Source organism: Oreochromis niloticus, linkage group LG10 (assembly GCF_001858045.2).
Source record: "Oreochromis niloticus isolate F11D_XX linkage group LG10, O_niloticus_UMD_NMBU, whole genome shotgun sequence".
In the NCBI taxonomy this organism is placed as follows: domain Eukaryota; kingdom Metazoa; phylum Chordata; class Actinopteri; order Cichliformes; family Cichlidae; genus Oreochromis; species Oreochromis niloticus.
Genome location: NC_031975.2, coordinates 740,895 through 764,913, shown reverse-complemented (window position 1 = coordinate 764,913; position 24,019 = coordinate 740,895). Strand labels below are relative to the sequence as shown.

At 41.2% G+C, this 24,019-nt stretch overlaps 1 protein-coding gene and 1 long non-coding RNA gene across 22 annotated transcripts in view; one reads left to right on the top strand and one right to left on the bottom strand.

Moving 5' to 3' along the window:
* dlg2 (discs, large homolog 2 (Drosophila)) overlaps positions 1-24,019 on the top strand; it is a 173,942-nt gene that overhangs the window by 46,951 nt on the left and 102,972 nt on the right. For 12 of the 21 annotated variants that reach the window (XR_001224178.3, XR_003221859.1, XM_005450492.4 and 9 more), the window contains one exon: positions 6,551-6,619. The exons of 4 other annotated variants lie outside the window; for them this stretch is intronic. Coding sequence is in view for 13 of the 17 variants with exons in the window: in XM_005450492.4 (XP_005450549.1) it covers positions 6,551-6,619 (69 nt within the window). In the remaining 4 variants the exon portion in view is untranslated. Of the gene's footprint in view, positions 1-6,550; positions 6,620-7,599; positions 7,746-12,244; positions 12,605-12,709; positions 12,802-24,019 lie in introns of those variants that run through there. 5 more of the 21 variants (XM_005450504.4, XM_005450503.4, XM_005450494.4 and 2 more) reach the window with 5 other exon arrangements.
* On the bottom strand, positions 20,837-23,913 carry LOC109203899 (uncharacterized). The gene is made up of 2 exons (XR_002063565.2): positions 22,331-23,913; positions 20,837-20,951 (listed from the first exon to the last, which is right to left on the bottom strand). It is a non-coding gene; the product is annotated as an uncharacterized LOC109203899 (long non-coding RNA).

Genomic DNA, 24,019 nt, shown 5'->3' with positions numbered 1-24,019 from the left:
ACTCCGGGTCCGATAACAGGCACCACAGTGGATGTGCTCGGTGTGAGGTCTTGCAGCAAGCTATCAAATATGGTGCATTTCTCGGCTGTTAAAAAAAACGCTATGCGTTGCCAGGTGTTTCATCAGATTCGAGGTGTTACCTCCTTTGCACAGTATCACCTTAAAGCACTTGTTGCAGGCTGCAGCCAGACTTTGGACCACTTTGCCTTGAGCATTTTTAATCTGTGGCTCTGCTCTAAAAGAACGTACGTACCTGGGCGCACCTACTATCCTTGGAAAGGTAACATGATTGGCTAGAATCCAAATTGTATGACATCTCAGGAAAAAAAACACCGAAATAAAGCACCGAAATGTGCGCTGCTTTTCGGTCTGATTACTACCGTTTATGTCAGAACCAGTGCGATACCGATACCAATCCCTATTCATGATCCACGACTAACAACTATGCTTGCCTATACAAATGAGGTGTTATTGTCGGTCCCTTATAGAAAAAAGAGTATATGTGGTTGATTGATTGTTGTCAGGACTATAGATTATTCTTGAATTATCTAGAATTTCATGAGAATTTTTGTGACACACTAACCTGAATGTTTATCGTCAATAGAAAGAATAAAGGCATTTCAATTAAAATATATATTGGTAAGCTTGTACAACTTGAAATATACTTTATTAATTCTGTTATTTTTTTTCGACCAGTGGCCATTGTAAAAGTGTAGAGCTGGTGGTCTGTGGGCACCAAGGCTTTATGTTTTTGTGCTGATTGCATGTTTAAATTAAAAGGGGACTAACCAGTTTGATAATCACCTCATAATAATAATAATAACAATAATACTACTACTAATAATAATAGATGTAGTTAAACCTTGTAGATGTAGTCATACCTGCCTGTTCTTTGTAGTAACAACTTAACCTATTGTCAGAAGAGGATATTGTACAATGTGATCAGCTATATGAAATGTATCTTTTATTTGATCATTAAGCACATGTCTACGTGACTTTTCACCTAGTAACTTGTGTGATGAACCTATGCAGCTACTAACCGCTTCCTGTCTTCAGAGAACATTTAGATATAGAGAAGTGAAAACCTCAGCTCTTTTACAAGAACATGCAAATGTAGAGAAGGGGGAAAACCCGCTGCTCTGAATGACGTTGTTACCTTTGTACACACACACAGACACACACACACACACACACACACACACACACACACACACAGAAACATCTTGTATAAATAAAGGACGCAGACAGTCATGAGACGCAGATCCTGTGTTTCATGGCTGCTCTCGCAAGCGAAAGAACTGCAGTGTTTGTGTTTTCTAAACTCAGGAGTCTTGGCTAAAGAAAGAACGGCAGGGTGATTTAAAGAAATCCCCTGTCACCTATAGCGTGGTGTGCGTGCGTTATCGTGTCACATTATACAGTTCCAAAGAGACTGCATGGTCTTTGGAGCATTCAAAATAATCTCTCTGTAACAGCACGATCTGCTGAACCACTTTACTAACGTCATGTAGTACTGTCATGATAGAGATAACTAAAGAGGATTAGTCCTCATAGACTGATGACCCCTCCATGAGGCTGTCAGGACACTGTTATATATCCTGTTTTGCTGCCACAATCAGACGGATTAGGCAAATGTACTAAGAACTAACGAGATGCCAGATGGCTTTATCCAAGTTAAATTATGGGGTCCAAAGATGTTTATCTATCTCATATATATATAGTACCGAGTGCTCCGATTACCACGGGGACCACTGTTACCTTCACCCTCCACATCTTCTCTAGCTCTTCTCTGAGCCCTTGGTACTTCTCGAGGTTCTCGTGTTCCTTCTTCCTGATGTTGTTGTCATTCAGTTTCACTACATCGATCACTACGGCTGTCTTCTCCTGTTTGTCTACCACCACTACGTCCAGTTGGTTAGCCATCTGTCTATTTGTGCGTCTGTATCTGAAAGTCCCACAGGATCTTAGCTCGGTCATTCTTGGGGGCTTCTCCCATTTTGACCTCGGGACTTCCAGGCCATACTCGGCACAGATGTTTCTGTACACTATGCCGGCCACTTGGTTATGGCGTTCCATGTATGCCTTGCCTGCTAGCATCTTACACCCTGCTGTTATGTGCTGGATTGTCTCAGGGGCATCTTTACACAGCCTGCACCTGGGGTCTTGCCTGGTGTGATAGACCCCAGCCTTTATGGATCTTGTGCTCAGAGCTTGTTCCTGTGCTGCCATGATTAGTGCCTCTGTGCTGTCTTTCAGTCCAGCTTTGTCCAGCCACTGGTAGGATTTCTGGATATCAGCCACCTCCTCTATCTGCCGGTGGTACATACCGTACAGGGGCCTGTCCTTCCATGATGGTTCCTTCTCTTCCTCCTCTTTCTTGGGTTTCTGCTGGCCGAGGTATTCACTGAGCATGTGGTTGGTTGTGGCGATCTTCCTGATGTAATTGTGGATGTTCACTGTCTCATCCTGGGCTGTGGTACTGACACTCACCAGTCCCCGGCCCCCTTCCTTCCGCTTAGCGTACAGCCTCAGGGTGCTGGACTTGGGGTGAAACCCTCCATGCATGGTCAGGAGCTTCCTGGTCTTGATGTCAGTGGCTTCTATCTCCTCCTTTGGCCAGCCTATTACCCCAGCAGGGTACCTGATCACGGGCAGAGCGTAGGTGTTGATAGCCCGGATCTTGTTCTTACCGTTCAGCTGACTCCTCAGGACTTGCCTGACCCTCTTCAGGTACTTGGTGGTTGCAGCTTTCCTAGCGGCCTCTTCATGGTTTCCATTTGCCTGTGGGATCCCCAGGTACTTGAAGCTAATGTCTGCAATGTTGCCTTCTGGTAGTTTGATCCCCTTAGTTCTGACTACCTTCCCTCTCTTTGTTACCATCCGACTACACTTCTCCAGTCCGCACATTATTTCGATGTCGTTGCTGTATATTCTGGTGGTGTGGATCAGTGAATCGATGTTTCGTTCACTCTTGGTTTGACGTCATCCACGTAGAGGAGGTGGCTGACGAGTGCTCCATTTCGTAGCCAGTCTTATGAGGGGTTTCAGGTCTCTGCAGAACAGCAGTGGGGCCAGTGCATGTCATTAATAGGAGCAGTTGTGTCGTCCTAAAAAACCCCAAACCCAAATTGTAAGTGTGAACAAAACTTGCTTTACTGTCACATTTCTGTCCTTAAGATACTCAATCATGGCCACAAACACAACTGAAAGAAAAATATATTCCCACAGAAAACTGCTGCTCTAAGCCTATTTTTAAGTAGTAGCCAGAATTAAATCACCTGCTGAGTTAATCTTATCTGCCTATCTGGCTCTTTCAACACAAAGGCAAAAGAACATGTGAGAAAGAAGCAAAATGTAAATACAAGAAAGAATCTAATTTAAATCAAATCAGGGAACAAAACTGAAATACTTCACAGAAAACTAAGACCATAATTCATGGGATTATGTGTGCAGTCCTGATGCAAAGCATTGCACGTTCCTCTTAGGACATTTAGGAATGAGAATGAGAAATGCTTTATTTATCCCATGCAAATTCTTTTGTAGGTGAAACAATAATGAAATAGTAATATATATACATATATACATATATTCTGGCTGTTCCGTTATTCATAAGAGTCCACCACAGCATGTAGCTCTGCATGTTTGATTTGTGCTGAATCATGAACAATAATAATATGTTTGTTTTTTTTTCATGTTAATGGGAGAATTATGTGAATGATGTTTTTTTATTTCCTGAACTTTCTACATATATTCTACATTACAGTGATGTGTTTGACTTTATTTCTCAGCTGCATGTTCATTTGGTAACATTTGTATACAAAAAAGCATGTAATATATCATCTAAAAATGTTAAAACACTCTATCACTCTGTCATTTTTGGAGCTCATTGTAATCATAATTGAATCGGCACTGTTCGTAGCAGCATTTTGTTTTTCCTAGTTTTGGCAGATTTGTTGGTAGTTATTATGTCCAGTAATAACCACAGAGGGCGGCCACATTAGCTATAATAATAGCTGAATGAGTATATTATAGATTGACTCAGTTCATTGGTTTGAATTCTGATGGTGCCCTAATCCTCCTCTAGTTTATGCAGTGTTCTATCAAATTAGTATCTTGTGAGCAAGATCCATCATCTTTTTTTGTCTTAATATTACATAAATAATACTACATAATAACAGTTGATAGCTAAATAATACTTAACTTAATGAATAAACAAAAATTATGTAATAAAAAAACTAAATGATTCTACATGAAAAGTTAATGGTATTGCTGTTAGAAACAGGATGGGATAAAGAGGTTTTATTTTTAGACTTAGACTATTTGAGCTTCTAATTGGAGACAGTCTGACCAGCATATGATCACTTCATCTACTTATCGTTGCCAGTTCTTGCATAACCCTTACAACTGCATCCTAATAATGGATTGCATTTATATAGCGCTTTTCGAGACCCTCAAAGCGCTTTACAATTCCACTATTTATTCACTCTCACATTCATACACTGGTGGAGGCAAGGTACAGTTGTAGCCACAGCTGCCCTGGGGCAGACAGACAGAAGCGAGGCTGCCATATCGCACCATCGGCCCCTCTGGCCATCACCAATAGGCGGTAGGTGAAGTGTCTTGCCCAAGGACACAACGAGCCGGGGCTCGAACCGGCAACTTTCCGATTACAAGGCGAACTGCCAACTCTTGAGCTACGATCGCCACATGTCCTGTTACTGCTGTGCAGTTATTAGCTAGTCAACACTTCAAATACCTCTACAGGGTGGGCCATTTATATGGATACACACATAATAAAATGGGAATGGTTGGTGATATTAAAGTCCTATTTGTGGCACATTAGTATATGTGAGGGGGCAAACTCCTCAAGATGGGTGGTGACCATGGTGGCCATTTAGAAGTCGGCCATCTTGGATACTTTTGTTTTTTCAATAGGAAGAGGGCCCTGTGACACATCAAACTTATTGGTAATGTCACAAGAAAAGCAATGGTGTGCTTGGTTTCAACGTAACTTTATTCTTTCATGAGTCATTTACAAGTTTCTGACCACTTATAAAATGTGTTCAATGTGCTGCCCATTGTGTTGGATTGTCAATGCAACCCTCTTCTCCCACTCTTCACACACTGATAGCAACACCGCAGGAGAAATGCCAGCACAGGCATCCAGTATCCGTAATTTCAGGTGCTGCACATCTCGTCTCTTCACACCATAGACAATTGCCTTCAGATGACCCCAAAGATAAAAGTCTAAGGGGGTCAGATCGGGAGACCTTGGGGGCCATTCAACTGGCCCACGATGACCAATCCACTTTCCGGGAAACTGTTCATCTAGGAATGCTCGGACCTGGCACCCATAATGTGGTGGTGCACCATCTTGCTGGAAAAACTCAGGGAACGTGCCAGCTTCAGTGCATAAAGAGGGAAACACATCATCATGTAGCAATTTCAAATATCCAGTGGCCTTGAGGTTTCCATTGATGAAGAATGGACCCACTATCGTTGTACCCCATATACCACACCAAACCATCACTTTTGTTGCTCCAACATTCTTGGAGGGATCCATCCAATGTGGGTTAGTGTCAGACCAATAGCGGTGGTTTTGTTTGTTAACTTCACCATTCACATAAAAGTTTGCCTCATCACTGAACAAAATCTTCTGCGTGAACTGAGGGTCCTGTTCCAATTTTTGTTTTGCCCATTCTGCAAATTCTGTGCGCCGATCTGGGTCATCCTCGTTGTGATGCTGCAGTAGCTGGAGTTTGTAAGGATGCCATTTGTGAGTAGCTAATATTCGCCGAAGGGATGTTTGACTAATGCCACTCTCCAGTGACATGTGGCGAGTGCTACGCTGTGGGCTCTTGCTGAATGAAGCTAGGACAGCCACTGATGTTTCTTCATTAGTGACAGTTTTCTTGCGTCCACATTTTGGCAAATCCAACACTGAACCAGTTTCACGAAACTTAGCAAGCAGTTTGCTAACTGTAGCATGGGAGATGGGTGGTCTCGTAGGGTGTCTTGCATTGAAATCTGCTGCAATGACCCGGTTACCGCGTTCACCAGATATCAACACAATTTCGATCCGCTCCTCACGTGTTAACCTCTTCGACATGTCAATGTCTGTGAACAAAGAGAAACTTGTAAATAACTCATGAAAGAATAAAGTTACGTTGAAACCAAGCACAGCATTGTTTTTCTTGTGACATTACCAATAAGTTTGATGTGTCACATGGCCCTCTTCCTATTGAAAAAACAAAAGTTGTATCCAAGATGGCCGACTTCTAAATGGCCACCATGGTCACCACCCATCTTGAGGAGTTTGCCCCCTCACATATACTAATGTGCCACAAACAGGACTTTAATATCACCAACCATTCCCATGTTATTACGTTGTATCCATATAAATGGCCCACCCTGTATATTATATTATTATTTCATAATATACATACACAGTGTTCTTTTTTGCATGTGTATATTTCAGCTAGGCATTTCTAAGAACGACAGCAGTCATTATCAGAGTTGAGTGGCTTATGCACCTGTTTGTTGTTCCCAGCAGAGGGAGCACAGCAGCTCAGAGCCCAGTGGGAGAGAGCAAGCAGAGTGCAGTGCAAACACCTCTGAGGTGAGTTTCTGTATGTTTGCAGTGTAGTAGTAGTGTATGGCTTGCAGTAGATTAGTGGGATCTTGTGTACATCACAGCAAGTGCCTTGTGTCTCTGCTAGCAGCATCCATTTTAGTTGATTTAGTTCTGCGTTCAAACTTAGATGTACACTCATCATCAGTCATAGCATGGCAGAACACTGCAGCCCAGCACAACACTTGGTTCCTTAAGAAGCAGCTGGAGGAATCTGGTGCTGCATAATCCCAGTAACAGTAAGCTCCAAATGTAAACAAGATTAGTGCTTGGCACCAGAATAACAACTGCTGTGGTAATAATATGTTAGTGGTACAAACCGGGCTGGAATGACGTTAGCTAAGCTATTTGTTAGGGCCTCAGAGCAGGGATTGGCCTGTCTGAAGATGAAAGTGTTATTTTGGTCAGTAGTACTAACTGAACATGATTAAGAACCTGAGAGTTTATTTGTTTGAATGGAAATTAAATCTTTCCTGTGCAAATTAGGCTCTCTTACATGATCATAGTATGACAGAGTATGATCAGAGAATCTGATTTAAGAAACTAAATGTATGTAAAATGTCCAGTTTTAAATCAGTGGGACAGCAATACTGTTCTCTCCATGTTTGTCTGTATCGATCTGTAGCCTTGTACTCATAACATAAATCTTAGTTAATTTCATTCTCCTTTATTCATTGTAAATTAAAATGGAGCCAAGTAGAAGTTGTATATAGCCATAGAGACTACAATCATGAAACCCATTTCTGCATTTCAGAAGAAAATGTTTTGTGTGAATTTGTGCAGGACAAGCAAAGTGTACAGTCGATTCTTCAGTAAATCCGTCATGCAAATAGTTTGCACTGTTAGTGTTGTTGCATACAACGAGTGGCAGCTCTAACAAAGGAGGTTAAAGCATTCCTGCTCTGTAATGCAATAAGTCGAAGCTACCTGAGCCACATCGCCTGAAAAGATTAGCTCTGTCATTCTGGCATAGACAGTTTGTGCTTGCAAATGTCTTCAGTAAGAACAAGAAGCGACTGGGACTGGAGGTGTGCTGCTTCAAACACTAATGAAGGCAGTAATCAAGGTCAAAATCTGCAACACACCTCTTCTGCAGCATGACTCCAGCAAACAGGTACTGTGACAGTTGATGTGGAGGAAATGAGTAGTTTAGCTTCTTATAAGTGGGAGATTGATCACATGGGAAGGGTTAAAGGTTTATGTTATAGTGCTAGACTGATTAGAACTTGCCGTTCCATCTCCTACACTTTCTTCAGTACAGTAATATAGTACGATAGATGCTGAGTTAGTAATGATGTAAGTGTAACCATGGGAGCTTACCACCATCGTAACCAGCACAAAAGATTCTAAAACAAACAACAAAAGAAAATACACAGAAATAGTTTTGAGTTTAAGCTGCATGCTGCTTCTTTGGATTATAGCTTAATGACGTTGTTGCTGCCTGTTGGAGGATACTGATCATTATTGTTATGAACATTAACCTCAGTGCTGTTTGTACTATCCCTTTTGTTCTATTTATTACATTTTTAACTACTGATCAACTTTCATATCTTCAAAACTATACATCTTTGAAGCCTGTCAGTGTGTGCTAAGAAGATTTTTAAAAGACAACCTGCTTTTTATTGGGTTGGTCCCCATTTTACTGGCAAAATAGCCCTCACATTTAAGGCATGGGTCCATTCGACCCCTGAAGGTGTGATATCTGGGAATAAAAGTTAACAACACATCCTTTAAGTCCTCAATTCAATTCAATTCAATTCAATTTTATTTATATAGCGCCAAATCACAACAAAAGTCGCCTCAAGGCGCTTTATATTGTACAGTAGATAGCACAATAATAAATACAGAGAAAAACCCAACAATCATATGACCCCCTATGAGCAAGCACTTTGGCGACAGTGGGAAGGAAAAACTCCCTTTAAACAGGAAGAAACCTCCGGCAGAACCAGGCTCAGGGAGGGGCGGCCATCTGCTGCGACCGGTTGGGGTGAAAGAAGGAACCTCAAGGTTGTGAGGTGGGACCTCCATGAATCGAATTTATTTGTGCAGCAAATACAGCAGATGTTTGATTCGACTGGATTATATAACCATTTATGGTCCTCAAACCATTCCTGACCCTTTTTAGCAGTTTGAGCTACAGTAGCTTGTCTGTTGGATCAGGTCAGATGGACCAGCCTTCGGTCACTACGTGAATCAGTGAGACTTGGCCATGACCCTGTCACTAATTCCTTACTGTTCCTTCCTTAGAACACTTAATAGATGCATCCATCAGTATGAATGTGTGTGAATGTTAGTTAGGAATTATTTAAAAAGCATACAAAAAAGTGTATGCTTTTAAATAATGTGAATAATGTGTGTGACTGACTGTGAATGGGTGTATAAAGCACTTTGAGTGTTCCAGGAGAGTAGAAAAGTGCTATATATAAGATAATATGTAATATATAAGCACTATATAAGAATCAAAATGAGGCATCACACAATACACACAATGTGAACCTGAGAGTGGACTACACTAACCTCCTAAAGGAAGAGCCATGACGTGATCCTCGCCTAGTGGCTGAAGAACCTCATGGCACTCTATGATCACCTGGCAGCACAAATAAATGGCTAAGAAAAGGCAGATTAATCAAGATCATGAAGGATCCCCACAACAGTACAATGCCATTAAACTGCTGGTTGATTACCTGCCTCTTCATGAGCCAGTAGATGCACGTGTCTACCACAGCTGACAGGACCCAAGTGGCACTGACCCTGTTCAACATATAGTAGCAAGATATAAGATGGGACGGCATACACTGAGAGGCACAACCAAGTGCCTGGGATACTGTGGTGCCTGTGGACTACAAGTCGCCAAGTCCCAATAAGAGACATCAGAGGTGAATAAGAACAACAGCGATCAGGGAGTTCTAGTTTCAGAGAGATGAGCAGATGCTGGCTAACAATCCAGACACAGTGGTGGTTGCAAGGACCTGAAGACCATCGTCGTGATAAATGTGGCAATCCCAGCAGTCAGGATGTTACAACCTGCCTCAAAAGCCACAACATAAATGGGTTATATTTTTAATTACAGCAAAACTAAATGCTCTTAAATTATTTAAGTGGACATGTTAAAGCAGACATGAATGCCCCTACATGAGGATCACAAGTTGCTGCACTGAACACAGAAAAGTAATAAGTGACCAACAAAAAGAGGATACAGCAGTCACAAACCAAAAGGAATACCACAACGCAAACCACAAGTAGCAACCAATATTTCTAACTAAGTGATCTGTTTGTGTAGTCACAAAGTGAATTATTAAGTAGTCCTAGATGTTGTGGATTATGTAGCTAGCTGCTGGAACGTAATAATTTCATAAGATAACATGAGATTAAAAGAGCGGGTCTACGTGCAATGATGCTAGCGCTAGCCATGTTAGCATGCTACCTCCAACAGATGGTCAGACTGAGTCCACATGTGATTACTCAGAGTCAGTATTTTACATATCCATGTTAGGAAGAGCATGAAGAGCAAGGCTAAATGCCTTTTTAGCATGTGTGCTTGTACAAAAGGCAAAGTTTTCAGCGTAAACAGCAGTGTTGCTCAATTCAAACAATTAGCTACGTCTCCCCCTCCGTGAATCGCTAACCAATCAGTGAGCTCCTTATATTGCAGTGGACTGCATTACTTTTTCTCCAAGGACCAAAAAACTAAACAAAACAAAACACGGAAATGCTAATGGTTATAGGTGATCTGATAGTTTACAGCTAATTCTGTAGCTAAATCCAAAGATAATACATTTGCTAACATGATCGCTAATCCATGAACTGACAGGAAAGGTAAATGCAGTGAGTATGCTTGCTGGTCCCAACCCTCGATAGTCACGTTTTGGGGGGTTTAGCAAACTTGGTCCAATTTCTAGAAAGGAAAGCTGTTCCATGCAAAATGGGATGGAAACCACGTAGTTTACTACATACAAGGCTAAAAATGTCACTCCTGGTCCGATTGGGGAGGGGACCAGAGAAAACTACAGCGTCTGACTATCGTCCGACATTGTTTTGGCAAAGTTTCAAACCAATTTAATAATAATTTTAGTGACCTCCAAATAATGTTAGCAGGTGTCATTACTCTGTAATGAGAATAAGAGTGCACATCTGCAGACAAATAGTTAAATCTGTGATTCTGGATTGCATTAAAATGTGTCACTGACAATGCTTGGTACCTGCATCCACTGCAGTATTGTAGCACTGAAATAGTTTTCCACTTTTTTTTTTATCTCTTACCATATTGATGAAGACATATTGTCTTTTGGGCACATATTTGGATCAGTTTTCAAACTCTATCAAAGATGAAAAGTCAAAAGTTGATTTTTTTAAAATTTGCTATATTTTGATTAGTGGTGGCGGATGTGTTTAGTGGTGGTGCTTGGTGTTCACTCTCTCTGAGTATCACTTCCTGTTCTAACACACAGTGGTGCTTTTGTGTCACTTTTCTGCATAGCAATAAAAACTTATAGATAACTTCTTATTTCATAGTGTAATCTTCACATGCTTCATCTAAAGCACACTCTCTGTGTATTCACTCGCTAATTTATAGTTACAGTATTCACTCACTGTGTCTTTAGGGTTTCACTAGCTTAGCTTAGCTCATAGCTGACTCGCTAGCAGCATGGCCTCTTCACCTGTCCCTGCTGCACTTTCCTGCTCATTGTGTCAGATTTTTAGTTACTCCTCGGCCTCCTTTAGCAGTAATGATACTTGTAAAAAATGCAGCCTATTTTCAGCTCTGGAGGCCAGGATTACTGACTTGGAGACTCGACTTCACACCCTGGATACACCCATAGCTAGCCAGGCCCCTGTAGCTGGTGTAGCGTAAGGTAGCGTAGGCCCTGCTAGCTGTCCCCCGGCAGAATGTTCCGAGAAGTCTGGGAAACAGGATGGCTGACGGTGAGGTGGAAGCATAGTCAAAAGCATAGTTCAAAAGTTACAGTAATTTTAAAAAATGTCAGAAAACCCTGCCAGTGAAGGGTTAGGGTTTAAAGGGCCTTGGTACACCACCAACCTTTTTATGTGTCTGTCTCAGAGTGATGCTGAAAAACTAGTTCATGCATTTATTACTTCCAGGCTGGACTACTGTAATTCATTATTATCAGGAAGTCCTAAAACCTCCCTGAAAAGCCTTCAGTTAATCCAAAATGCTGCAGCAAGAGTCCTGACAGGGACTAGAAAGAGAGAGCAGATTTCTCCTGTTTTGGCTTCCCTTCATTGGCTTCCTGTTAAATCCAGAATTGAATTCAAAATCCTGCTCCTCACATACAAGGTCTTAAATAATCAGGCCCCATCTTATCTTAATGACCTTGTAGTGCCATATCACCCTATTAGAGCACTTCACTCTCCCCCTTGAGGCGACTGATGTTGATGTTGAATTGAAATGTTTCATTTGTTTTACCTAAAGCCAAGTGGGAAACATTTTAAACATGTAATTCCTAACATTAGAGAACCATAAAGTTCTTTTGCTTAAAAACTAGTGAGTGGAAGGGTGAGTGCTGTGCTGCCACTGGATGCAGATTAAATTGAAGCCAGTGTGTTACTGAGTTCCAGCAGTCTGCCTCAGCAGACAGCCAATGAAAAAGAGAGCAAGGGGAACCTTTATCATTACCAGAGCTGACGCTCCTGTCCTTCCTGCCCTTGCTCTCTCTCACCGTATACCACTGTTCTGTTGTGCAGCCTGGAGACGAGCAGAGAATGGACTCAAACGAGGAGGCAGAGGGTGAATGAGAGGGAGAGAATCTGAGGAAGAATTTGGGGTTGGTGTGTGGAGCTACTGTTTTGTGTGCGTGTTAGACGATGACGTGCGCTGTGCTCTGAGATGGCGTAAAGAATTCTGATTGCCTTCAGCGGTGTGGAGGAGGCATCTCAATCCTTAAGAGGGGCCCACATGCTGTAATGTCTGTCCGCTGTGGTTTCTCTCCTTTGCAAAGGAGAGCGTGTGCATGTGTATGTTTTCTTCCTCTTTCCTCCCCCTCTCGTTCTCTGGCAATCCTTACCTCCCCAAGTCTTCATACTGGCATCTTTTTCCATCTTCCCACATTTTTCTTTCAGGGATGAGATAAGTGGTGATGAATCTGACCACATATTGAGAGCTCCTTTTTTGTCTGATGAACATGGATTGTCTTTGCATTGTCACAACCAAGGTAAGAGACATGATTCACTGGACTTGAGAAAAACTGAGAGAGAGACAGAGACTCAGAGAGCGAATAGTCACTGTACGAAAATGAGGCATGAGGTAAAGCAGGGGAAAAACGCTGTTTGTGTGTTGGTTGTTTCTGGATGTTTTCATGAATAGATGTTTGCTATCCCTCCCTCCTGGTTGTCTTCATTCCCACGTCACTCGAAAGTAAAAAGTTGTATAAATTCATTTTCATTGCTGCTGCTGGACATTTTTGTTCACCGGTTCTGGTTCATGTCTTTCAGTCAGCAACACTATAAAAAGCTTAGGAGCCTGTCTGCTCAGATATGGCAACAGAAGCTGTTTTGAACTTGTATCACTGGCTTGTGGCTCTGCTGCAGCCCAGTGCTCACACAACGTGAGTAATGCCAACACTGCAAGAAAAAGGTTGTTTCATTGTAACGCAGAAGTCTTTGTGCACACCTGGAACGTTTTATTTTAGAAAATGTTTGAGTTACTGTGCAAACGCTCATTGCATCACTCAAGAGAGAATTCTGCTGTCACAGCAGTTCTTCAGTCCCTGTGACCACCATACTGTTATCATGTTTATTAGATTTCCTTTCTAAGTTATTGTTTCTTTGGTATACATAATCCTTACCTCTTTCCTGTTTATGATTCAAAATCAATTTAAAGTATCTCATCATCACACTTGTAACATCACAAAGCACAGTGAATGAAGAATTTCAGACAGGGATCAACGGTAGTTGAGGACAGGGACCACAACGGATAGCTTTAGATGCTGCAGTGACTCTACGCGGCTCATAACGTTAAAAACATTTTAATAAATGGTCTGCCATCACTATGTCAGTTTTTAAAGAAGTTCATGTTGGATAATCTTTCTTTACATTTGGGCATTAAGAATATATTTAATTACCAGAAATCTAAGTATTTCTACTAGTATTAGTTCCAAGTTTGTAACATCTGGTATTGTGACATCCCTGGTTGCAGCCATTGGCCCCTGTTTTAATAGTCATGAGTCAACGTGAAACTCTTTTTGAATACCACCTTTATTTTCATCTAATATAAAACTGTATGGTCTTTATGGACATAGGACACTGTAGGAAAGACAGAAGCTGGGAGAGGGTGCACGGTAAATGACCGGTGGATTTGAACCCAGGTCTCTGTAATGGCCCTATCACATCTGTATTTATAACCTAACTATGTGGGACAATATTACAATGTTAACCACCTTGAGACAACTATTGTTGTGATCTCATCCTGCATAAATAAAAATTGAATTTAATGAAGTTGACATTTGTTTAGTCTCTTTTGTGTATTAAAATTACAGCAAAAATCATTTTTAACCTTATTTTAGGAAATATCACCAAACTTTTGAAGTATTTCTTATATGAATTTTTGTAGGCAGAAGCTTCCATAAACTGATGACCACAGAATTAAATGTGTAGCTCTTCTCAAATGAATTAAACTACATGTGCTACATCAGAGCACTATTTCTCTTGAATCACCTGCAAGTTATATTCTAAGTATTTAAGTATGGCCTGTGATTATCCAGCTCTCTGAAAGGTGTGTTAGATGTTGAAGCTATTTTAGCACTAATGGTACTCACTGTGAATGTAGCTTGGCTCAGTGCATTGTACCAAACTGTTATAATCTTATAATTAGATTCACCTCAGTAGCTGGTGTGGATATAGTAACTTAGCTTTAGTTAGCTGGGCTCTAACCCGAGTTGCCAGGAAACCAGGCTGGCTATGAGGGTCCCATTATAATTCAGTTTAATTTAATTTTGTAGTTCCAAATATTCATCAACATGTTTTATATTGCAAGGTAAAGGCCCTACAATAATACAGAGAACCCCAACAATTAAATGACTCCCTGTGAGGAAGCACTTCGTGACAGTGGGAAGTAAAATCTCTTTAAGAGAAGAAACCTCTGGCAGGATTAGGCTCAGGAAGGGGAAGCCATCTGCCACAATTGTTTGGGGGCGAGGGGAGGGAGACAGCACAAAAGACACACTGTGGAAGATAGCCAGAGACTATCATCAGAATAACTGATGATTTAAATGCATAGTGATTTAGAAACACTATTTTTACTCACTGTGTTTATAAAGGTGAATAAAGAAAAAACATTCAGCGCATTATGTGAATCCCCGAGTACACTAGACCTATTGAAGCATTCAGGGTAACCTGATCCAGTCCTAGCTACAGATACAGCCACTTACAATAACTACCTGGATCATGACAGGACTGTGGCAGATCCTTAGCTGGTCCGCAGCTGGTTCTTAACCAAATCTTAGCTGGCTGGGAGAGGCAGTTCTAAGTAGCTGTACCTGTATATGCTTTAGCAAAATGCTTTAGCAAAGATCTCTAAAAAGCTTTCCATTAATACAGAACATTGCAGCGAGAGTAGTGACAGGGACCAGAAAGAGAGAGCAGATTTTCCCCATACTAGCTTTGCTTCATTCATCACTCTAAGCCTGTGAAATCCTGCTCCTCACATACAAGGTCTTAAATAATCAGGCCCCATCTTATCATAATGACCTTGTAGTACCATATCATCAGCACTTCACTCTCGCACTGCAGGCCTACTTGTTGTTCCTAGAGTATTTAAAAGTAGAATGTGAGGCAGAGCCTTCAGTTTTCAGGCCCCTCTTGTGTGGAACCAGCTTCCAGTTTGGATTCAGGAGACAGACACTATCTCTACTTTTAAGATTAGGCTTCAAACTTTCCTTTTTGACAACTCTTTATTGTTAGGGCTGGATCAGGTGACCCTGAACCACCTTTAAATTATGCTGCTAAAAGGCTTCTACCTAGCTGTGATGAACCTTCTGTACAAATTTACAAATCACAGAAACCTTTGCAACTGCTTGTCCGTAGTTGGGTTGGGCTGCTTTCAGACTGCTTTCACCTTTGCTGGATCAGCCTTGATCTGCCCATTCTCCAGGATATAACCAAGAAAAGTGAAACTGATACTTCACATGCATCTGCTGCTCCAAAAGTCATTGTAAAACCTTTGTGGATACAATGCTGTGTGAGATACTTGGAAAAAAAATCAGGAGGTTGTCTAGATATACAAGATATCCAAACACAAAAACATTAAGGATCCCTTAGAGGATTGTTGACTAATGCCTGGAACACCAGTGGTGCACTGGTCAACCAAAACAGCATCACTAGATAATCAAAGTGCCTGCATCTGCCGGGGAAGAGGATGGTTAATTGATTCCCGCAGTGAGAGAGTCTCTAATGCAGGTCTCCACTGGTTCTGTCTGGGTAGGAGAGGTGGAATAGACGACTGACCCTAACTGAGGCTAAGCAAGAAGTTAACAAACACATAGAAAAACGGTTGTACAGGACTACAAGCCGCACCACAGCAATATAAATGCTTTTGAAATGAATTGAATTGAACTGAATGAATTACATTTTGTCTGAACACAGATAGGGCACAGGTTATCAGTATGCCAGAGGGATAATACATGAGTGCTGTCAGAGGGTAACACTGATGGTGGCTAATGATTGAATGATTATGACCATGTGACAAATTTGGACTTTACATGGATCACCTGGTTTGTGAGCAAAATGAAAGCTGCATTTGCTGTTTTGGGAATTGCTGTCTTTTTTGTTTTTTCAATTTAGCATTTTTTGTGACTCATGGTTATTGAATATATTACCTCTCAGCTGTGTTAATATTGTATGCAGTACTGTGGAATAGACCTGTAGGAGTGTAAAACAGCCTGAAACATGCAGTATATGAGGTTTAACTCTAGCGTATGCACTGCCAAAACTATTAAATTTGAAACACATGTGCTTTCTGTGTAATGCACAGTTGCTGCAAAGAGATCTGAAGTACTATAAGCTATGTCTGCTGTTGAATGATGAATATAGTTTTGTAATTCGGCATGAGAGGAAAATAGAGGGGAGGGGAAAAAATAAACAGATCCCTGCATGAACCTGTTTGATATGCTGCCATCGTTGCTGTTTTTTTTTCATATAAATTTTTGACCACATAAGAATAATACAGTGTATATATACTAAGTGTACCACTTTTAAAGTGCTTAAAAGATAGTAAAAAGTACTCTTTGGGGATGAAAAGTAATTTTCCTGTCAGTGTGTAGTAAGAATGGTAGCTCAGAAGCCTACATTGTAAAACTGTTAACTGCATGCTAAATTAACTTATCCTGATTAACCAGTCAAAATCTTAAACATATTGTGCATGCGTTTATTAAATGGGTGTATTTATTATATAGTCAACTTGGGGGAAATTTGGATAAAAAGACAAAAAATGACAACTTCTAGAACTGATGAGTCATTTTGATCCCGTTAGATACATATAGATATGCAGCGGTCCCCAACCTTTTTTGCGCCACAGACCGGTTTATGCCCAACAATATTTTCACGGACCGGCAATAAGGTGTCGCGGATAAATACAACAAATAAAACTAGTGCCAGTACCGAAAAAAAGAAGATTTATTCATAACACACGTGAAAAGACCCAGGAAAACCGAGTTAACGATAAAAACAATAACAAAATAACGCTGAAAACCGATAAAAACCCTGAAAACCATACATTTCACACCTGAGCCTCAACTCTCGCTGCCCGGTACCAAACGACTCACGGACCGGTACCAGTCCGAGGCCCGGGGGTTGGGGACCACTGGATATGTATGCGCATAGATATACACAGTGATGGGAATAGCAGCATTAAATGTAACGACATTACTAACACTGTTACTTTTTTCAGTAGCCAGTAATCTAACTAATTACTGTTTCTATCATTACAACGCCGTTACTGTTGCTAACAAGAAAAAGCGGTGCGGACGTGTTACTGTTTTTCCACACAGACAGTTGAAGCTGTCTTCAACTTACCGGGAGCTAGGGGGGTGAAACAATCGCACAAGTGCTGCTGATTGAGGAAGAATAAAGTAGTCATGGTAAACCAATCACATGACCAATTTAAGATTACATGGAACCAAGATGCTATGTCAACCCAAGACAAGGGTGAAGTTTTAGGAGTGATGACGCCAAGAGAGAGTGAAAGAAAGAGTCAGAGAGAGAGTTTTGAGTTAGTGTGTAGTGTAGTTAGTGTGTTTTGTTGTGTAGTGAGTGTGTAGTGTAGTTACTGTATTGTGTAGTGAGTGTGTTGTGTGTGTCAGAACAATGAGGCGACTGCTGAAGGTCACAGGTGTTGCCAAAAAGCCACCAAAGGCAGATTAGAGTGTAAACGCTGTCTGCAGGTGGAAACAGGAGCAGTGATGCACCTGCTGCTGTCAGGCCTGCAGGTATCAGGCTGTGATGTGCTTTTTTATCTTATAGTGGACAGAAATTATTTTTTGGAGCTGCACAAATAGATTGTGTGGCATCTTATTTGATGCAGAACAGCTGATTGTTCTGTAAATTGTTTCAAATGGTTATAAAATAACACCTTGGCTGCATTTTAGGTAAATGGCTGCATATAACTTTGTTGTTTGTAAAACTTGTACATAGGTTTTTAAAACTCACAATTTATTTTTGCATTTCAAGTTATGAGAATGATTTTTAAACATGTTTGTGGTTGTTACAGTAAAAATATAACTATTTCTACTCGGATTTTATATGTTTTGTCTGATTTCAGATCAACTGTGCTAATACAGTATGTCAAAATGAAAAAATAACTGTAAATTCAGACATGTGAGGTTGTGCTGAAAAGAAGAGTACCAAACAAAACAAGGCAGGATAAATAAGGTCAAATGTGAAATCACAAGTAGTCAAAAACGACCAATTATACCCTGGACCACAGAGGGTTGAAAATAAGTAACACAATAGTTACTTTTCCTAGAAATTAGTTACTTTTATAATAACTATGTTACTAACTCAGAGTTACTTTTTTGAAGAAGTAACTAGTTACTATTACTAATTACCTTTTCAAAGTAACTTGCCCAACACTGGATATACAGTATACACATACAATCCAATGAAGTTGGGACGTTGTGTAAAACATAAATAAATGGTAAAATGGTAAATGGCCTGTATTTGTATAGCGCTTTTACTAGCCCCGCCTAAGGACCCCAAAGCGCTTTACATACCCAGTCATCCACCCATTCACACACACATTCACACACTGGTGGAGGCAAGCTACAGTTGTAGCCACAGCTGCCCTGGGGCAGACTGAATAAAAACTGAATACAATGATTTGCAAATCCTTTTCAACCTATATTCAAATGAATACACCACAAACACGTCTAATGTTCAAACTGATACATTTTGTTGTTGTTTTGCAAATCTTCACTCATTTTGAATTTGATGTCTGCAACACATTCCAAGAAAGCTGGGACAGAGACAGCAAAAGACTGGGAAAGTTGAGGAATGTTCAAAACATACCTGTTTTCAACATTCCGCAGGTGAACAGGTTAAACAGGTTGTAAACAGGTGTTTGTCATTATTTGGTATAAAGGTAGTATCCCTAAAAGGCTCAGGTGTTCACAAGCAAGAATGGGATGACCACTTTGTGAACAACTGTGTGGGCAAATAGTCCAGCAGTTTAAGAACAATGTTTCTCAATGTACAATTACAAGGAATCTAGGGGTTTCATCATCTACTGTCCATAATATCATCAAAAGATTTTGAGCATCTGGAGAAATCACTACATGTAAGCGGGAAGGCCGCATACCAACTGGATGCCCATGACCTTCAATCCCTCAGGCAGCACTGCATTTTAAAACAACATCATTCTGTAAAGATATTACCACGTGGGCTCAGGAATACTTTAGAAAACCATCTAAATTCTGTACATCAATAAATCATATTCATTTCTTTCTAATGATCTCTCCTTATTGAACTATAGTTGGCCTTCTCTCACCCCAACCAGTCGCAGCAGATGGCCCCGCCCCTCCCTGAGCCTGGTTCTGCCGGAGGTTTCTTCCTGTTTAAAGGGAGTTTTTCCTTCCCACTGTCGCCAAAGTGCTTGCTCATAGGGGGTCATATGATTGTTGGGTTTTTCTCTGTATCGATTCTTGTACGATCTACTGTGCAATATAAAGCGCCTCGAGGCGACTGCTGTTGTGATTTGGCGCTATATAAATAAAATTGAATTGAATTGAATTGAATCGAAACAAAGGCAGAGAGACAGGGGAAGGCATGTCAGGAAGCAGTTAAAGAGAAGAAAAGGTGTGGAGGTCAATGTAGGGGCACAGATTATGATTGGTGAAGGAACTGTTGGCTGATATGCTGGAAAGAAGGAAGGCAAGTATATTATGTGTAAACCCAAGTAGAAGGGAAGCAAGGCCAGGAGTATTGGAGGTGGATTCAAACCATTGTATCATGGCATAGATAGGAACATAAATTTTAGGGGTCATTTCTAGGAGGAATGTTGATGTCTAGGGGATGTTGAATGCTGTCGGTGAGTATGTCCCACATGTTGGATGTCAGGAGAGAAAGAGAAATTCTGGAGAAAGTTGGAGAGAATGTCCCCAAGGGAGAGAGTGTGATTGGCGCACACTTTGATGGACAGGAAGGAAACAGAGGTGAGGTTATGGATCAAGTGATAAGTATGGTGTTAAGAAGAGAAATGGACAGATGTTTGTAAAGTTTGCCGATAAGATGGAAATGGCTGTAGTGACCATGTACTTAAAGAACACCTTCAACAGTTGCGCCTTGAACCAACTGTTGTTGTGATTTGGTTCTATATAGATAAAACTGAATTGAATTGAACACTTATATGAACTTGACTGACATCCCATTCTTAATCTGTAGGGGGTTAATACAATGTAAGCCCACCCTTTGCAGCCATACAACACGTTCTCATCCCAAAGCGTAACAAATTACGCCATGTGACACATCGTCGGTATGTTATGCTTTTGGCCTCGCAACACATCTCTATGTTACGCTTTCAGAAATGTCAGGAAATATGAGAACTGTAATGGAGGATGTCACATTAAGAGGGATGGACTTGACCTCCTGACTATGAATAATGAAGATGATAAGGTGCTGACTCTATGAATCCACAATCTCAACAGGGTTGTCCGATAAGAACGGATGGCTTATCCACAAATCCATTGCCACTCAGGTATCTGTCGTTCATTCATTTATTTAACAAGAAGCCGAGGTACACATCCATAATGTGAGTGAGGGGATTTAACAGGCTGTAAAATGCTATATGCCGTGTGGTGAAGTGATGGTGTGGTTTCTGTTGGAAAGAACATAAAAGTCTTATTAGAGCTGGGCGATATAAGATTTTTTCATATCACGATATGTTTTTTTCATTTCAGGCGATAACGATATATATCACGATATAAGCCAAATAACTATATTTGTAAGATTTAAATGTGCCGTTGCTCACAAGTAAAATGTGAAATAATTAGCAGCTTGTTATAATTAAAATATTTATTTCCCATAATAAGTTCAACAGGGCAGATGTACTTAAGGAACATGAGACTTCAGTTTCAGATAAATAAAGGCAAATATTGCAAACTACACAAAAGGCAGCCGCTAAAGCGTTTAAGTTTCAAAATAGAACAAACAAAACAGACCACTAAATTGTCAATTCCACTTAGAAACAAAATATTAATTCTAAAAATAAATCTTAGGTCGTTTTACAGAAGAACAGACAAACCTGAAACTTTTGTCAATATCAAATAAACTGAGAACTAAAGGGAAATTCTCAATCTCTCCTTGTTGTATAGCTTAGCTTTTCAAACAGTTTTAACAGTTACTTTAGTCTGACAAAAGCCGAATGACGAATTAGCGCTTTCAGTCAGAGATTGAGCATGCACCGCTTTATTGTATTTGCAGACTTGCTTTCAGCACAATTTACAGTGCGCGCTACTCTGTTTTTTGTCAGACTTGAAATAGCCGAAATACCTTCACACTACGGAACTTCTGTGGCCCTTCCGTTCGACAAGCTCTCCGACATTGGAACCATCATCTGTTTTTTCTTCGGTAACCTTCGCTCACTCTCTCGGTTGATTTTTCTCTAGTCGGCACACTTGTTTCCTTCATTACCCGGGCAGCCCGGCTGCAAAAACAAATACACATGTGCGCCTTGGCGCTTGTGCTGTACGTAGCAAGTCACGTGACGTGATGCTGCGGCTGTGATTGGTTCGGCTCTGCGCTACTTAATTTGGATTGGCTGTTCTTTTTTTTTTTTAAGAGGACAAGAGAGATGAGGCCTATCGCAATAGTTTAATTTTTCTATCGAGAAAAAGTTATTTCGCAATACATATCGTTATCATTCTATCGCCCAGCTCTAAGTCTGATATAATTATGTGAACAGAGTGAATTAAATGTGTAATACAACAATACAAACAATACTGAGTAGTGAAACATTCAACCAAAGTAAGGGAGTATCAACAAATGCTAATTTACTATTTACATAAATTCTAACTAGGCACTTTACACTAGAGCTAACATGAGAACTTAGTGACGGTCCCTTAATGACTGCACGGCAGAGGCTGCTTCGCAGTAAACGGCAGTAACATTCGGTAAACAAAGTGTGCGCCAAGGATTTAAACAAGGGTGGACAATGGCCCCAGCAAAGAACAAACAGGATACAACACAGAAACTTACAGTCTCATGGACGCACACCGCTAACAGCATTAGAAAGAACGAAAATCCACATGGTGAGTAAAACTCTGCTGACTCTCCACACCTGCAGCTCCGACCGAACTCTCTGCGTCGACGTGTGTGCGTAATGATGAGGTAGAATTGTGTCTTCTGATTGGTGAAGAGGATGGGTTGCCTCACCGCTCATTGGCTGGTCGGCAGCTGTATGCTGATGTATTTACTCGGCAGATGTGGCTCTGTTCGTCAGGTCCGCCGACTGGCGGGCCTTTTGTACAAGAACTGTTTGGAATGAATCTACACATGTACATTTCGTTTTACTTTCACATCATGAATCACTTTGGAAAACAGTAACTAACACCTAACACTAACATCTAACACTGTTAAGGTTGTGGTTAACGTTAGGGGTGAGGTTATGGTTAGGGTTAAAATTAATGTTAGGGTTAGGGCTGGAATACACAGTTGGAACATGTGTTACCGCCGTGAGCGTCATTCTATTGGATTCCATCCACAATCCGGCGCGTATCATAGCGACGCGGAAGGGTACCTTTCGCGTTCCAATTGGACGCCTCGGGATTTGACAAATCGTTGGTATGTTACGTGTCTGGAATGAGAATGGTCTGTGTCATAAGATCTTCAACTCTTCTGGGAACCCTTTCCACAAGGTTTAGGAATATATTCATATTTGACCACTTCCAGAAGCGCATTTGTGAGGTCAGACACTGACATTGGACAAGAAGGCTTGGCTCTCAGTCTCCGCTCTGAATCATCCCAAAGGTGTTATCTTGGTTTAAATTGAGGACTCTGTGGAAGCCAGTCAAGTTCCTTCATACCAAACTCTCTCATCTGTGTCTTTAGGGACCTTACTTTTTGCACTGCTGTGTAGTTATCTTGAAACATGGGAAAGGCCATCCCCAAGCTGTTTCCACAAAGCTAGGGCTTGAACGCAGCTGCTTGGCCATGGAAACCTATTCCATTAAGCTCTGTATACATTGTTCTTGAGCTCATTTGAAGGCCAGGTGAAGTTTGGAAGTCTGTAGCGATTGAGTCTGCAGAAATTTGGTGACGCCTTCATCCAACATGGAGTCAGCTCACACTGAAAAAGAAAGATTGATCTAATGAGTGATTTTATGTGGCCTACCACTTGGGTTAGATGTTATTCCAAATTGCTTTCATTTTGGAATATTTAGTAGCGAGGAAATTTCACAACTGGACTTGTAGCACAGGTGGCATTACATCAGGGTACTGGGCTGGAATTTACTGAGCTCCTGAGAGCGACCCATTTGTTCACAAATGTTTCTGGAAGCAATCAGCATGCCTATGGTGCTTGATGTTATACACCTGGGGCCATGGAAGTGATTGGAACCCCAGAATTCAGTGATTTGGAAGGTTGAATGGTTATGGGGTGATCGTGGCTCAAGAGTTGGCAGTTCGTCTTCTAATAGGAAGGTTTCCGGAAGGTTGCCGGAAGGTTGCTGGGTCAAGCCGGTTGCCGGTTCGAGCCCCGGGTTCGACAGTCTCGGTCGTTGTGTCCTTGGGCAAGACACTTCACCCATTGCCTACTGGTGGTGGTCAGAGGGCCCGGTGGCGCCAGTGTCCGGCAACCTCGCCTCTGTCAGTGCGCCCCAGGGCAGCTGTGGCTACAATGTAGCTTGCCATCACCAGTGTGTGAATGTGTGTGTGAATGGGTGAATG